This window comes from Arvicanthis niloticus, chromosome X (genome assembly GCF_011762505.2).
Source record: "Arvicanthis niloticus isolate mArvNil1 chromosome X, mArvNil1.pat.X, whole genome shotgun sequence".
In the NCBI taxonomy this organism is placed as follows: domain Eukaryota; kingdom Metazoa; phylum Chordata; class Mammalia; order Rodentia; family Muridae; genus Arvicanthis; species Arvicanthis niloticus.
The window spans coordinates 15,673,754-15,689,183 of NC_047679.1; the positions used below are offsets into that span (position 1 = coordinate 15,673,754).

Consider the following 15,430-nt stretch of genomic DNA (forward strand, 5'->3'; position numbering starts at 1 on the left):
AAAGCTAAAATGGTTAGGTTCAAATTTTGCCTCTGCTACTTAGCTAAATTTAAGGAAATTTCTTACCTTGGCTTTATTTCCATCTTTATTCATACGTATATTTTTGTTTGGTTTTTTGTTGGTTTTTTTATATTGTTGTTTTTAAGGATTAAACCTAAGGCCTTGCACAAGCTAGGCAAATGCTTTACCACTGAGCTATACTCAAACCTCCCTTGTCTTTAAAATGAGGACAACAATAAGGGCCTACCTTGTAGAGTTATTCTAATAATTACATGTGTTAATACATGTTCAGAGCTTAAAACAGTTTCTAGCATGTAAGAATTTGAAGCTTATGAGCTGCTGTTGTTTTGTTTTGAGACAGTCTCACTCTGTAGACCAGGCTGGCCTAGACCTCACAAAGATCCACCTGCCTCTGTCTCCCAAGTGCTAGGATTAAAGGCATGCGCTATAAATGTGGTAGAGGTAAGAATGGGAAACTGGAGATGCAGACAAATGGACAAAGCCTAGCCTAAGAGTAAAGAAGAATGATTTGAGGAGAAGCAAATGCCCAAGGCAGGAGGGCAGGGTTTAGGGGCTGACTTTGGCTTTCAGGTTCTCCTCTTCTAATATAGCCTATAACATCTACACCACCTGTTTGAATAGTCTACCTAAATAACAACCAGTCCGTGGCATTACCTGCTTAAAATCAGCTCCATGTTCCCTACACTCACAGGATAAAGTATTCCTCTTTTGCAAAACTGTGGTTGCAAAGGGCTAGCATAAATCCTAGTTCCCACATCTCCTTTACCATCCTGTGACCTTAAGTCTGCTTTGTCTCTCATATCACACTGTAGCCAATGAAAGTTCAGCAAGACTTGGTTACTTTTCCTACACTACAAGAAGGTAAAGCTTTCAGGGATTGGCTGAGTATGGCTGAGTACTGTGTCTCTGGCACTACCCAGCATAAGGCTGGGCAAGAATCAATGAGCAGTGTATGAATGGCCCCCACAGTATAGCAAGAGTGGGTGCTCCAGGATGATAAAGTTTCTGGTACTTAAGCAGGACAGAGTTAGGCTAGGTGTTTCACAGTCTACAGCCTCAGCTCAAACTGAATCCCTCAGCCTAATTGGCCTACAGTATAAGTAGCATTTCCTAAAAAGGAAGCCAGTTGAAAAATGGTTTTCTTCCTGAGGCTGGAGATCATGTCAGCCCCTGCTTCTACTCTAGGGACCGCTACCCACGCATTGGTGACATCCTTCAGAAGTTGGCACCCTTCCTCAAGATGTATGGCGAGTATGTGAAAAACTTTGACCGGGCTGTAGAGCTGGTCAATACATGGACAGAGCGCTCTACCCAGTTTAAAGTCATCATCCATGAAGTACAGGTAAGAATTGAAACTGGATGAAAAAGGCTCCAGGAGGAAAGGTCTACAAGGACCTGGGGAGGCTGTTAGCTAGACCTGAGCTTTTCTGCTTCTGTCACAGAAGGAGGAAGCCTGTGGCAACCTGACCTTACAGCACCACATGCTGGAGCCCGTGCAGCGTATCCCCCGCTATGAGCTTCTTCTCAAGGACTATCTGTTAAAGCTGCCTCATGGCTCCCCGGACAGCAAGGATGCCCAGAGTGAGTGTATGCCTCTAGGCCCTCCCTACTTCCCCACACTGGTAGCTCTAGTCAGACTTCTGAGTCAGGACTCTAGATTTCATTCACAGGGTTGGTCTGCCAATGTTGAATGATTAAAATCTCCAAATAGGATCTGTGGTGAGATTTCAGGACGAACCTCCCAAGTTCATTACCCAGAAAGAACCCAGTTAGGAACTTCTGACTGGAACTGTACAGTCTAAGGGGTATGCTTAATCTGATTGTCTTTAGGAAACCATGCTTTTCTTAGTCTGAACCCAAGATTCATCTCTCAGTGTAGCTGAGAATCAAAGTGAGCCTAACCCTCTGGAGTCTGAGCCTTCAGACTCAGAGCCTAGCTTTAATCCTTCAGGCCAAGCCCATGTTTTTCATTCTCAATGGGTGAGCTCCCAAGTAGAAGCCCCATATAGTCAGACTTCTACTTTTCCACCCTCCAGAATTAGAGCTCTACTCCAGGCCCATTGGCTACTCCCAAGAATGAACCTCCTTAAAAGAATTCCAAGTGTGATAAGACTTGTTCCCATATTTTATGCCTCTCAGGTTTGGATCTGTAGGCTGAAATACCTCTTTCTCAGACTGATTCTTCATTTACTGAATGACTAGAAAAGTCGGTTTAGATTCCTCCCATATTTACTCCAACTGTATCAGGATAGGCTCCAGATGGAGCTCTTGAGTCTAGCTCACTTGCTCTTCCATGAACTTGTGTTTTCATTTATTCATCACTAATGTAACAGCTAAGTGCTTGTGCTAGGCACGGGGAATAGGGAGCTGAGCAAAATAGATGAGGTCCTTAACGCAGGGAGTGTGTGTTTTAGTTGGAGAGAGCCAATAAACAAGTGTGACAAATGCACTTATTTGCTGGGTGCTAAGTGTGACTTGGAGACATAGGGGAGTGATGTAAGGGCAACTGGACAGTCTACTTTCAGCCAGTGACTTCTATGCAGGGAAGATGGCTAAGCCAAAACCTGAATAACAAGTAAGTTGCCACAGGCCAATGGGAGGGGAATGTTCTAGGCAGCTACAGTAGTTAATGTAGAGTCCCCAAAGCAGGGGGAGATGGGAAAGCTGATAGAAGTAGATGTGACAACAAGAGGGCCCCTGTGACCTGAGCTTAACAAGGGAGGGCAGAATGAGCTAGAAAAGAGGTTAGAGGAGCAAAGCTTTGGAGGCTGAGATGAGGTGATTAGTTTATCCTGAGTGTAGTGGATAGTCACAGGAAGGTCATGGTTAGGATTGGCTGGAGAGTAAGAGGAGGAGTCAGGAGGTCTGGGGAAAGGGGCGGGGGCTTTTTGGTAATGCAGTAAAGTGTCAAAAGGTGGCTTGGATGAAAGCAGCAGAGGTGCCATTCTGGATAGTTTTCTATTTGAAAGTAACACTGAAACCCTAGGATACTGTGGTTGCTGAGATTGATGGCTCTTGGGGCTAGAGAGATATAGCTCTGGTTAAGAGCATATACTACTCTTTCAGAGAACCCATTCAGTTGCTAGCACTTACATCCAGACAGCTCACAACTACCTGTTGTGCTCCAGAGGGAACAGATGCCCTCTTCTGGGCTCCATGGGCACTTAAACATACGCACAAGGGAGCTGCCAGTTTAGATACTTAGATGAGTCTAGAATTGCAGGGAGGAATTTAAATGCCACTGGTGCACAGTTTAGTATCCAAAGCCATGGAACAAGTGGCATATACCAAAGGGAGTGAATCTAAATGGAACGGAAAATGGGAGGATCCAGTAAAAGCTCAGGAAGGTGGGATCAGCAAAGGAAATGAAGCAGCCCAAAAGAGGGGGAGGAACAGAGAAGGTGTACAAGCCACCGGAATGGGGAGCAAACAGTAGTGTCCTGTGCTGTGCACACTCCCCAAACCCTTTACCTAACCAGGTGAGGGCACTTTGCTCCCCAGCCTGGATCTCTGAAAAGAGCTAAACCTCCAGCAAAAATCTGCTAAGTAAGCTCTGTAGACAGACAGCTGCATGGTAAGTACCATGTTCCTCTCCCAAATGAGAGCCCCACTGAGGAGCCAGCGTAAGGCAGAAACCCTAAATCTGAAGAAAGTGCCTTCTAGGCCACGTACTGGGTCTGTAATCTTAACTACTCTGGAGGCCAAGGTAGGAGGATTGGCTACCTGGGCTACAAGTCAAATCCAAGGCCAGCTGGGCAAATTAATAAGGAAAAAAGTAGGGGTAGGTGTGTTAGCAGGAGAGCACTTGCCCAGCATGTGTGAAGCCCCAGGTTAAATCTCTAGTACTTCAAACAAAACAATCCTAAACCCAGCTGGGCATAGTGGCACACACCTTTGATCCCAGCACTTGGGAAGAAGAGGCAGGTGGATCTCAAGAGTTGGAGTCTAGCCTGATTTACATAGTGAGTTTTAGGATAGCCAAGGCTACATAGAGAAGCCCTGTGTTGGAAACCACAAAATGAGAAAAATTAAAAAACCCCAAAAAACCCAAAACAAACAATACAACATAAAACCATGAAACCACAAAACCAGAAAGCTGCCCAACTCCAGACTCGGTTTTCTTATAAGTTTACTAGAAATGATAATGTTGTAACTTCAATTAATGTTAATTGTTTGGAGACTAAATGAGATAATCCAGTTAAAACTTTTAGCAGAGTACCTGACACATGGCAAAGACTCAATAAACATTAGCTATTTTTGATGACTAAATGTTCTGGCTAATGCCATCCATACTGAGTTAGCCACCAGGTTGAATTTATTAACTTCAGTTTCCTGTTTTGTACTAGCCTCAACCGTATCTGAGTCTCTAGAACAGATCTCAGCATTCCCTATATTGATTCCAAAGGGAAACACCCCCACCCACACAAGTAAACTTCCTAAAATGGTTTCCTACCTCAGTCTTTGACTGAGGACCTCTGAATGAGAGCCAGCTAAGATCTGCCCACTGAGCTCCCCAGCTCAAGATCCTGTGCTGAGCTCCCTGTATTTTATGACTCAAAGTAAAATCCGTAAGCTGAGCAACACTGAATCATCTTTCTGGTTCTGCTGACTGACTCACCTACTTTTTGCTCCCAGACTAAGCTCCAGAGCCTGGACTCGGGTCCCAAACTGCCTTCTTGGGATTGCTTAGCCCAAGACTGAACTCTAGACTGAGACCCCAGACTGCCAAGCCCAGGCTAGGCCCCACTAAAGCTTCTAACTTTAGGCTAACATCCCCACAACAAACTCCCAAACAGAGTCTGGGATTCCCAGAAATGTCGGTCTGTTTCCTGCATAACTAGACAGGTCCTGACAGCAAGCCCAGCTTCCAGTCTGAGCCCAACCATGTATGCAGGCCTAAGTTTATGTGCCCCCAACTTGCCAATCTTCTTGTCCCTTTGGACTCTACTGGTGTGTGAAAGATGCAACATCTATGGGAGAAAAAGCATTGCCACCTTTATCCCAGGTAAATAACCACCTCTTTGGTTTTTTTTTTTTTTTTTTTTTTTTTTTGGCTTTTCAAGACAGGGTTTCTCTCTGTCCTAAACTAGCTCTGTAGAGCAGGCTGGCCTCGAACTCAGAGATCTGCCAGTCTCTGCCTCCCAAGTGCTGGGATTAAAGACATGTGCCACCACCACTTGGCAAATCTTAGCTTTCAACTTTGATAAACTTGTCTTCTAAGGTTGTGTTTATTAGAGCAGCTGACTTATACTAAGCATCTGTTGGGGATCTCCCAAGGAAGGTAGTGGGAACTGAGCCCCTTCCTCAGAGACTTGTGTACTAAGGGAGTCAGATGCAGTGAGTGGTGAGCATGCAGTATGACTAGTGAGGCAGAAGGAGCAAGGGCAGTGTCCTAACTCATCCTTGGAGCTTAGGGAAGGCTGCTAGACGGAAGCCAAATCCAGAAGACTGGATGGCAGTTGGCCAAACGAAGCAAGACAGGGCATGTTTAGGAAGGTGCATATGGAGGAAGCCACAGCGGTCAATTGAAGCCAGTCACCAAGAGCTTTGAATGCTAGACAAAAGAGCTGGGTCTTTGCTGTGCTGGCAGAGTGAAACATTGACAGATTTAAGCGGAGGAGAAACAGTAAGCTGTAAGCCAGAAAGCTCCTTCTGCCTGCCAGGGTTGAAGGGGAGTTGGAGAAAGGCCCAGCACCTGAAAGGCATATGGAGACCTGAGCTGGAGCAGTGACCATGGGATCTTTAGTACCAGAATGTGTTTGTCTTAGGAAACAGGACTTGCTTTGCCATCCATGTGGACACGTGCTTCTCCAGTACAGGCATAAATTCTGAGGAGGGACTCTACTGTGTAGAATGGGAACCTTGAAGCTGCAGCCAGACTGGAGGCAGAGGCAGAGGCAGAGGCAGAGGCAGGGATGGTTTAACAGGTGGAGGATTATGGAGATTTGTTTCATTTTTTTTTCCTGATATGTGGTCACCATAGGAAGTGTGGGAATGACAGAAAAGAAGACAGAAGTGTGGGGGGGTGGAGGTGGGGGGGTAAGAAACCACTTGTGACATGAGCCCCATGATAACTGTTTAAGCATACCTTTTTTAAGATGTGTGTGTTAGCAAGAATTAGGTCATTGTATATATTCAAATTTGTATCCTTTTCCTAAGACACTCTGAACATTTCCTATATTATCAAAAACCCTACATAAGTATCATTGTTAAAATTTTCTATTATATGAGTGTGCTGTAAATTCTATAACTGAGCTCCTATGGCTGACTATTTTTTTAGGTTTGATAGTATTATAAAAAAAACACTGCAATGAAAGTGTATTTATGCATAGAACCTGTGCCTATAGTCAGAACTAGGAAGACAAACAATAGAGTCTCTCCCTTCTTCCCACTCTTCTTCCCTTCCTGGTAAACTCAAATTGAATTCAGGGCCTCTAATGTACAAGGCAGATGCTCTACTAACAAGCCATATTCCCCCAACTCTTTGCTACTGCAGCTGCATCTGCCTTATCTTTTATCATCATTGTCTTCATCTTCGTGTGTGTGTGTGTGTGTGTGTGTGTGTGTGTGTGTGTGTGCGCGCGCGTGTGCGCGCGTGTGCGTGTGCGTGTGCGTGTGTGCGCGCGCACGCGCGTGTGCTCTCGAGCCCGTGTATGTGCATTTGAGATAGGGTCTTACCTATCGTAGGCTGACCTCAAACTGCCTGTGTATCTAAGGATTACCTTGAATTTCTGATCCTACCATCTACTTTCTGAGTGCTGGGGTTATAGGCACACATCACCACACCCAGTTTATGTGGTGCTAGTGATGGACCCTTACACATGTTAGACGGACACCCACCAACTGAGCATTCCCGGTCCTCTTTACTTTTAATCTTTTGTTGCTGCTGCTGCTGTTCTTTTGATTTGGTTTGAGCCCAGGATTTTGAGATAACCCAGGGGAATATCGAAAGATTCTGTCTCAAAATCAGAACAAAACAAACAACAACAAATAAACCCAAGAACTTATCCATAGTCCCACTAGCCAGAAACAACTGTCCAAACATGGCCATGTTTCCTGCCAGTTAATGGTCATAATCATTTTACCAGGCTTACATTTGATTGTCTTCCAGCTAACCCATATTTCTGCTACTGTGTTGTTAATCTGGGCAGTTTCTGATTTGAAACAATGTGGTTATGAACATCCTTTGAAGCTGGCATTTGCTGAGAGTCAGAGAGTATAGTTAGGCCAGGAGGAAATATTCATGGAGTAGAGATGTCCTGCAGAGCTTCCTCTCTGTTCATCTCCCATCTGATCTTACTTGTCTGTGCCATAGAGTCTTTGGAGCTGATAGCCACAGCAGCAGAACACTCTAATGCTGCCATCCGTAAAATGGTAAGTGGCTCTTCAAGCCCTGTACTTCCTGGGCCATCCCTTTGTGGTAGCTCTGTCCTGGGGCTGGTGGGGGCAGGGGGAGACTTGTGACTTGAGGACATTTAAGGGGAGGTGTTGCTCACCCCAAGCTTTACCTTTTACTCCCTGCCAGGAACGAATGCACAAGCTGCTGAAGGTCTATGAGCTACTAGGGGGTGAGGAGGACATTGTCAGCCCCACCAAAGAGCTCATAAAAGAAGGTCATATCCTTAAGCTGTCAGCAAAGAATGGGACCACTCAAGATCGATACCTCATATTAGTAAGTGTCAGGTGTGGGCTTGTGGGTGGGCAGGCCCTCAGTACATAGATAACCTGGTAGTCATTCAAGAACAGACCTCTCACCAGCTGGCGTTTCCTCCAGGCATTCCTTGTATTTTCACTATGTGAGCTAGAAATATTTTCGATTTTGTAGATTATGTAACTACAATTTAGATATGAGTTGGCCAAAGTTGCCAACTAGAAAGCGACTCCCATGACATCTCCTTGCTCTTTCCTCATTATTGTTGTATCCAGTTTGAAATAGCTTTTGTGTGTGTGTGTTTGTGTGTGTGTGTGTGTGTGTGTGTGTGTGTGTGTGTGTATGAGACAGGGTTTCTCTGAATAGTGGCTGTCTTGGAACTCACTCTGTAGACCAGGCTGGCCTCGAACTCAGAAATCCGCCTGCCTCTGCCTCCCAAGTGCTGGGATTAAAGGCGTGCATCACCACTGCCTGGCAATTTGATGTATCTTTCCTCCATTTATTGCTTTACATCCTTAGCAGTAGTATGAGGGTGAGGAGACTCACCATCCACACACTAAGCCCCTGTACATGCATCTCAAATCTTCTCCTTCCTAGTTCAACGACCGCCTCCTTTACTGCGTGCCCAGGCTGCGGCTCCTTGGACAGAAGTTTAGCGTGCGGGCACGCATTGATGTAGATGGCATGGAGGTGAGCACCGAGAAAATGGAAGTGTAGGGTGGGGCGTTGGGATTGGGAGGAAGGTGTTGCTTTGACCCCAGTCTATGTGTGCATATGTGCAGGGCCCTGTGGAGCTCTGTAGGCCTCACCATGATCCTTCCCTTCTCCTTTTAGTTAAAGGAGAGCTCCAACCTCAACATGCCTCGGACATTCCTGGTGTCAGGAAAGCAGCGCTCTCTCGAACTCCAGGCCAGGTACTTGTCCTTGCCTATGCCTTTCCTCCAACTCTTTACTTCAGATATGCTGAGGCATTCCAGGCCTAGAGATCTTTCCAGAGAAAGAATGAATACCTTTCCCCAAAAGATAGAGCCTTGCTCCTCAGCTATGAGTGTGTGTGTGTGTGTATGGGGGCGGGGGTTGATTCTGAAGATAACACGTTATATACATGGTGTGGGAAAAGGTGGTATGTCAGTCAGGAAAGCATTTTGGAGAATGAACAAACTTCAGAATGCATGAAGGTTACTTAACCTTATCATGAATAACATCACAGCTATCACCACACATGGCTACCATCAATCTATTTGAAAGCTGAAGAAATCGAGTTACCTTTCCTAGATCCAGCTAGCAGGATCAGAGCTGAAATTAGAGCTTAGGCCTCATCACTTTGGCACATGGGTTTCTAACCATTGTCCATACTACTTTCTGAGAGTCCAGGTAAAAGTGTCTAACAAGGTCCTCATCAGGGCCACAAAGTGAGTGCACATCAGTACATGACCTTTTCTGATAGGCTACTTGGAAGTGAGAGGTGACCAATGAGGATTGCATGGAGACAAAGGGGAGAAGAGTCAAGCAACCTAGTAGTTAGGCCAGGCAGTGGTGGCACATGCCTTTAATTCCCAGCACTTGGGAGGCAGAAGCAGGAGGATCTCTCTAAGTTTGAAGCCAGCCTGGTTGGTCTAGAGTGAGTTCCAGGATAGCTAAAGCTACATAGAGAAATCCTGCCTCAAAAAGACAAAACAACAAACAAAAAACAAACCTAGTGGTTAGGCCTTGAAGTTCTGGGAGACAAGAGAACCTCCCTGAGGCCTGCAGTGGTACAAGAAGCAGGAAGGATCAATAAGGATCAGTAGGCCCCACAAAACAGAAAACAGGACCATCTAGGGGGACACAAGCCACAAAGACATGGTATCTGCCTAGAGTTAGGAAGCATCAGAAGAGTGCTGGCTACCGACGGGCCCTCTAAGCAGTGTTTTATTTCTTCCTAGTCTCAATAGGATTACATGGAGAAATGACTTCATAATCATTGTAATTGTCTGTAATTAGTTCAGGTTGGCCTTGAACTCAAAATAATCCTCTTGGCTTAGTCTCACTAGTGTTCACTTTTTTTAATTATTTTTTTTTGTTTTATGTATGTGAATACACGGTAGCTGTCTTCAGACAAACCAGAAAAGGGCATCAGATCCCATTGCAGATGGTTGTGAGCCACCATGTGGTTGCTGGGAATTGAACTCAGGACCTCTGCAAGAGCAGTAAATGCTCTTAACTGCTGAGCCATCTCTCCAGCCCATAGTGTTCACTTTTTTAAAGGTTTATTTCAATTATTTTAAAATTATGTGTATGCATGTGTCTGTGCAGGGGTATGTGCATATGAGTATAGGTGGCTTTGGAGTGTGTAAGAAGCAACAGGTCCACTGGAGCTAGAATTATAGGCAGTTGTCAAGGGCAGGACATGGGTTGTGACAACTGAACTTGGGTCCCCTATATGAGCCATCTCCAGCCAATTACATTTTTTTCTTGAGGCAGGGTCTTTCTATGCAGCCCTGGCAGGCCTAGAACTTGCTTATGCAGAACAGGTTAGCCTCAAACTCACAGAGATCCACTTGCCTTTGCCTCCAGAGTGCTGGGATTAAAGGCACGTACCACCATACCTGACTCCACTAGTTGTTTTTAAAATTGTTTATTCATTAAATGTTTATAGGAGTCTTGCGTGCGTGTATGTCTGGTAATATGTACAGACAAGGTGCTTGAGGAGGCCAGAAGATGATGTCAGATACCCTGGAACTAGAGTTGGTTGTGAAGTGGGTGCAGGGAATTGAATCAGGGTCCTCTAGAAGAATATCAAGTGCTCTTAACTGCTGAGCTAGCTCTCTAGCCTCTTAAAAAACTTTAATGAAAAATTTCTGGTGTGGTGGTTTCTGCTTGTAATCCCACCATTTGAGAGGGTGGGGCAGGGAGTTTGCCAGAAAATTCAAGGCAAGACTGAGATAGAATGCGGGACCTTGTTTGAAAAAACAAAAACAAACAAAAAAAATCCAAGAGGGATGGATTAATTTTAAATATACAGAAAACAGAAACAAAAACCCAAACAGTATGATAAGCACCCATAATCTTTTGTTTGTTGTTGTTTTGTTTTTCGAGACAGGGTTTCTCTGCATATCTCTGGCTGTCCTGGAACTCACTCTGTAGACCAGGCTGGCCTCAAAAGCACCCATAATCTTAAATATAGCTTAGCTAGTTCTTATCTTGGCAATTTGTAGAATCAGCTGAGAACTTTAAAAATACTGATACCTGGGCTCCATCCCCAAAGATTCCAATTTAATTGGTTTGCAAGTATTCTCAACAAAGCTCCTCAAGTGAATTGATGTACATCAGGACTTAGAGCCATTGATTTAAGAGCCAATAACTATGGAAAGAAGCAGAGAACTCACCTAGCATGCATAAGGACCTGGGTCCCCTCGACAGAACTTCTCTTCTTCAGTGCACAAGACAGCTATTGACATTTTTTGGTTTGGTTTGGAACATTTTCCCCCAGGCCATCCTTGGAACTCCTGAGTTCAAATGGTCCTCCTGACTTATTCTCCTGAGTAACAAATATGAACTTCATCCTTATATACCTTATGAATGGCCACAAATTCTACCATAGTTCTTAAAAATCAAGAGCACCACTTGTTCACTGCCAAGAAATTACAAGTTGAAAAATATACAGAAGAAATCAGTTTTTATGAATATAGTCAGAACTAACCCCATCTCAGTGCTGGGCTTAATGGATGTTTGCTACAACTTCTAGCTTTTGTGTGGATATTAGGGTCTGAGCTCAGGTCTTCATGCTTGCATAACAAGCACTTTAATCACTGCCATTTCCCAGGACCTGCCGCCACGCTTTATTATGAACCTTTTCCAAAGTGCAGAACACTAGAAAGAATTACAGTGAGCACTAATACACTACCATTTAAGAGTCTCCAAGGGTTAACATGATGCTCTATTTATCACATATCTGTGATTTTAGCCACCCACCAATCCAATGGCTTTACGCTTTTTATTGGTATATGTCCATTGTATGTAATGATAGGTTGTTCGTTTGTTTGTTTTTGTTTCTTAAGACAAGGTTTCTCTGTGTAGCCCTGGCTGGCCTGGAACTCACTCTGTAGACCAGGCTGGCCTGGAACTCAGAAATCCACCTGCCTCTGACTACTGAGTCTTGGGATTAAAGGCATGTGCCACCAAACCTGGCAAGATATTTTTCATTGTACTTTGACCATACTTTCTATCCAGACCCTTCCTTTGCTTCTTCTCCTTAACAGTCTTGCTTCTACTTTGATATCATATATAAAAAGGATTTTGTGTGTATACATGTAAAATCTAGACTCCACAAATGAGATAAAACACATGATATGTGTTTTTCTGTATCTGGCTTGTTTTACTTAATATAATGATCTGTAGTTGCATTCATTTTCTGGCAAATGACATTTTATTCTTTATGGATTCATAAAAAGTCCATAATACACACATATACACATTCATACACATACACATTTTATCTAATTGCCATTTGACAACCCAGGGCTAATTATATAATGGCTATTGTGAATAGTGTTGCCATAAACATAGATGGTCATGTAATTTTTGTGGTATGCTGACTAATCTTTCATATATATACCTAGGAGCTGGATCAATATTTGAAGTATCATTATGCTTGATTTCAGTGTATACTATAGAGCCATGATAATTAAGTAACATGGTGCTGGCACAAAAACAGATATGTAGATTGATGGGATATAGAACCTAGAAATAAACACACACATAGCCAACTGATTTGTTTAGTTCTGGGGTAGCACTGGACAGCCTTGAACTCCTGATCCTGTCTCCACTTCCTAAGTGCCAGGTTTACAGATATGTCACCATGCTTTACTTAGCTACTTGATTTTCGATAAAGATGCTAAAATCATACATTGTAGAAAAGCTAGCTTCTTCAGCAGATGGTGCCGAGAAAACTGGATATCCAATGACATGTATGAGTGTGTATCTGTGTATTGGTTTGTGCAGTGCAGTTTCCCACAGAAATCAGAGGCATTGGATTACCTTGGAATTGGAGGTACAGGTTGTATGAGGTACATAGTGTGGATGTTAGGAACTGAACTCTGCAATATTACCTGCCCTTTACCACTGAGCCCTTTCAATGACTTTTAAATTTATTTATTCTCTGTATGTGAGTACACTGTAGCTGTCTTCAGACACACCAGAGGAGAGCATTGGATCTCATTACAGATGGTTGTGACCCACCATGTGGTTGCTGGGAATTGAATTCAGGACCTCTGGAAAAGCAGTCAGTGCTCTTAACCACTGAGCCATCTCTCCAGCTCCCTTCAATGACTTTTAAATACATTTCAAAATAAGTAAAGCCTTACCATACATACCCATCCTTTAGAGTCTGGCATTAGTAGGAAATCATTAACTATACTTTAGTACTTGTTTCAGTATCACTGCCACACCCTTTTCTTGGCAGATTCTGCATAGTGAAATGCATAGGTCTTAAGTATACCATGGATGAGGTTTGACAAACATTTGATTACAGTGAACATTCAAGTGAATATTCATTAGTGCATGTGCATGTATGTTGCAAATGCTGGAGGACCTTGCATGCTAGGTAAGCACTCAGCCACTAACTTGCATCCCTACATCCCTAAATAGCGACTGAACATCATAACTTGTTTTATGTCCTTACTTTTTCACACTAACAATCCTAACGATGCAGTTAGATGTAGAAGGAAAAAAAAGTAGATGTAGAGTCCAGACGGAGATAGAAAAGTAAGGGGTCTTATTCCTAGGGATGGTTGACAGGTTTGCACTAGGGCAGAGAGAGGCCTTGGAGAACACAAGGGTTCTAGAAGGGTTCTCTAGAAGAAGCAGAGACGGGCAAAAGGAAGTTAGAGTACAAATTGTAGCAGACATCATGCTGGGCACATTACATAATCCTCTTAGTGATGCTCAGGACATAGATAAGCACCATCTTCATGAAATAAAAAAAAAATACTGCCTCCTTTTGCAAAGTTGACGTGTTAGCGGTCGGATATAGTTTCATACATGTTCCATACTCTTACATACGCTTCACCTTTATCCCTTTGAGACCTAGCACCTCCCTTTGGAAACCTTTCTTAAAAGCCGCAAACATAGGCTGAGGTTGGTACCCTTCTCTGGACTCCTCAGTCTTCATTTTCCTGTAGAGTCAGCACTGATTCCCCTTGTTTGTCCCTGTCAGTCTCCTATAGTGCACCATGAGCTCCTTGATTGGAAGACATTGTTGAATAAATACAGGTTATATGACTTGTTTAAGGCTACATAAAGTGAACATGTGTAGTGATGCCTAGGTCCTGTAACTCTTAAAATACCATTCAGATTGCTTTTTATTGACCTGCCTAACTCAATGCCTTTCTTTTCTCCCCTGCAAGGACTGAGGAGGAGAAGAAAGACTGGGTCCAGGTAACACCCAAGGCTTTGTGGTAGGGGTCTAGAAGGGTATTAACAGGTCTCTTAGGGGCTGATAATAGTTAAAAATAAACAGAACAGGCCTGGACACCAGCCTTCCACAGATGCTATTCTCACCCTCTTACCGATAAGCAAGCCAAGTCCTGAGGTCAGATAGATAGGAAGTCAGCTCCTTTGATCCAAGCTTTGTAAAAGCTTGCACCTAGCCAGCAGCCAGGAAGGCCTTCTGAGGTTTTCCAGCCTCCACTCCCCTTCCCACATTTGATAATTACATAGACCTGGATTTAGGGAGGGATTTTCTCAATCATGTGTGGCAGGGACAGAGCTGGGCCTAGAAGTCCAGGTTAAGGCATAGGAAGGTGTGGTGAGGGCGGAGATAGGTTGTCATGGAGTGATCTGACCTCTCATTTCTCACATCTCTTCACCAGGCTATCAACTCCACCCTCCTGAAGCATGAACAGACCCTGGAGACTTTCAGACTGTTGAACTCAACAAACAGGGATGATGAAGATACTCCCCCTAATTCTCCAGTAAGAGTCCTACTCTTCTCCAATACTGGGATCCCCTTGAAGCTCCATGTTCCCACCTTTTTCTTGAGATGATCTTTTCCTTTTCCCAGGAAATAGCTAGAGAGGCAGTGCAGGCAGGCCCTCAGAAGCCTCTTCTGCCAGTAGGGCTGCAGATTACACCCCAGAAAGTGAAGTGACTTACCTCCAATAATAGTATGGTGGGGCAGAGCCAGACTTGTATGCGCACTCCCCAACCCCATGATGATTTAAGCCTCAGAGCCGGGACAAGGTGGGCTGGCTGGACTGTGCTGAGGAGCTGTCTCTGACCTGGGCCCTTACCCTCCCCCTAGAACGTTGATCTTGGGAAGAGGGCACCTACGCCTATCCGGGAAAAGGAAGTCACCATGTGCATGCGCTGCCAGGAGCCCTTCAATTCCATCACCAAACGCAGGCACCACTGCAAGGCCTGTGGGCATGTGAGTCTTGGGAGGCAGGGGCAGAGCTAAGGTGGGGACAGGCTGATAGCCCAAAGGCCCACTTCTGATGGGGTACCCTCCAAGGAGGAGGCTGCAAGTTGGCTGTGGTAGTTGATACACTGAAGAGAAAAGCCAAAGGCAATCAAGCTGTTCGTGCCCACTTGCTGCCCCAGGTGGTTTGTGGGAAATGCTCTGAGTTCCGAGCCCGACTCATCTATGACAACAATCGTTCCAACCGTGTGTGCACTGATTGCTATGTGGCCTTGCATGGAGCACCCGGGAGCAGTCCAGCCTGTAGCCAGCATACACCCCAGCGCAGGAGGTCCATCCTAGAGGTAAGAGCTAGGTTC

The 15,430-nt window shown here is 44.5% G+C and overlaps 1 protein-coding gene across 1 annotated transcript in view; it reads left to right on the plus strand.

Annotated features, from left to right (window-relative positions):
• Fgd1 (FYVE, RhoGEF and PH domain containing 1) overlaps positions 1 to 15,430 on the plus strand; it is a 41,811-nt gene that overhangs the window by 23,842 nt on the left and 2,539 nt on the right. The window contains exons 7-16 of the mRNA XM_034484904.2: positions 1,207 to 1,363; positions 1,464 to 1,602; positions 7,337 to 7,395; positions 7,547 to 7,693; positions 8,270 to 8,362; positions 8,507 to 8,586; positions 14,059 to 14,089; positions 14,524 to 14,625; positions 14,955 to 15,080; positions 15,254 to 15,415. Of these exons, the coding sequence (XP_034340795.1) occupies positions 1,207 to 1,363; positions 1,464 to 1,602; positions 7,337 to 7,395; positions 7,547 to 7,693; positions 8,270 to 8,362; positions 8,507 to 8,586; positions 14,059 to 14,089; positions 14,524 to 14,625; positions 14,955 to 15,080; positions 15,254 to 15,415 (1,096 nt within the window). The remainder of the gene's footprint in view (positions 1 to 1,206; positions 1,364 to 1,463; positions 1,603 to 7,336; positions 7,396 to 7,546; positions 7,694 to 8,269; positions 8,363 to 8,506; positions 8,587 to 14,058; positions 14,090 to 14,523; positions 14,626 to 14,954; positions 15,081 to 15,253; positions 15,416 to 15,430) is intronic.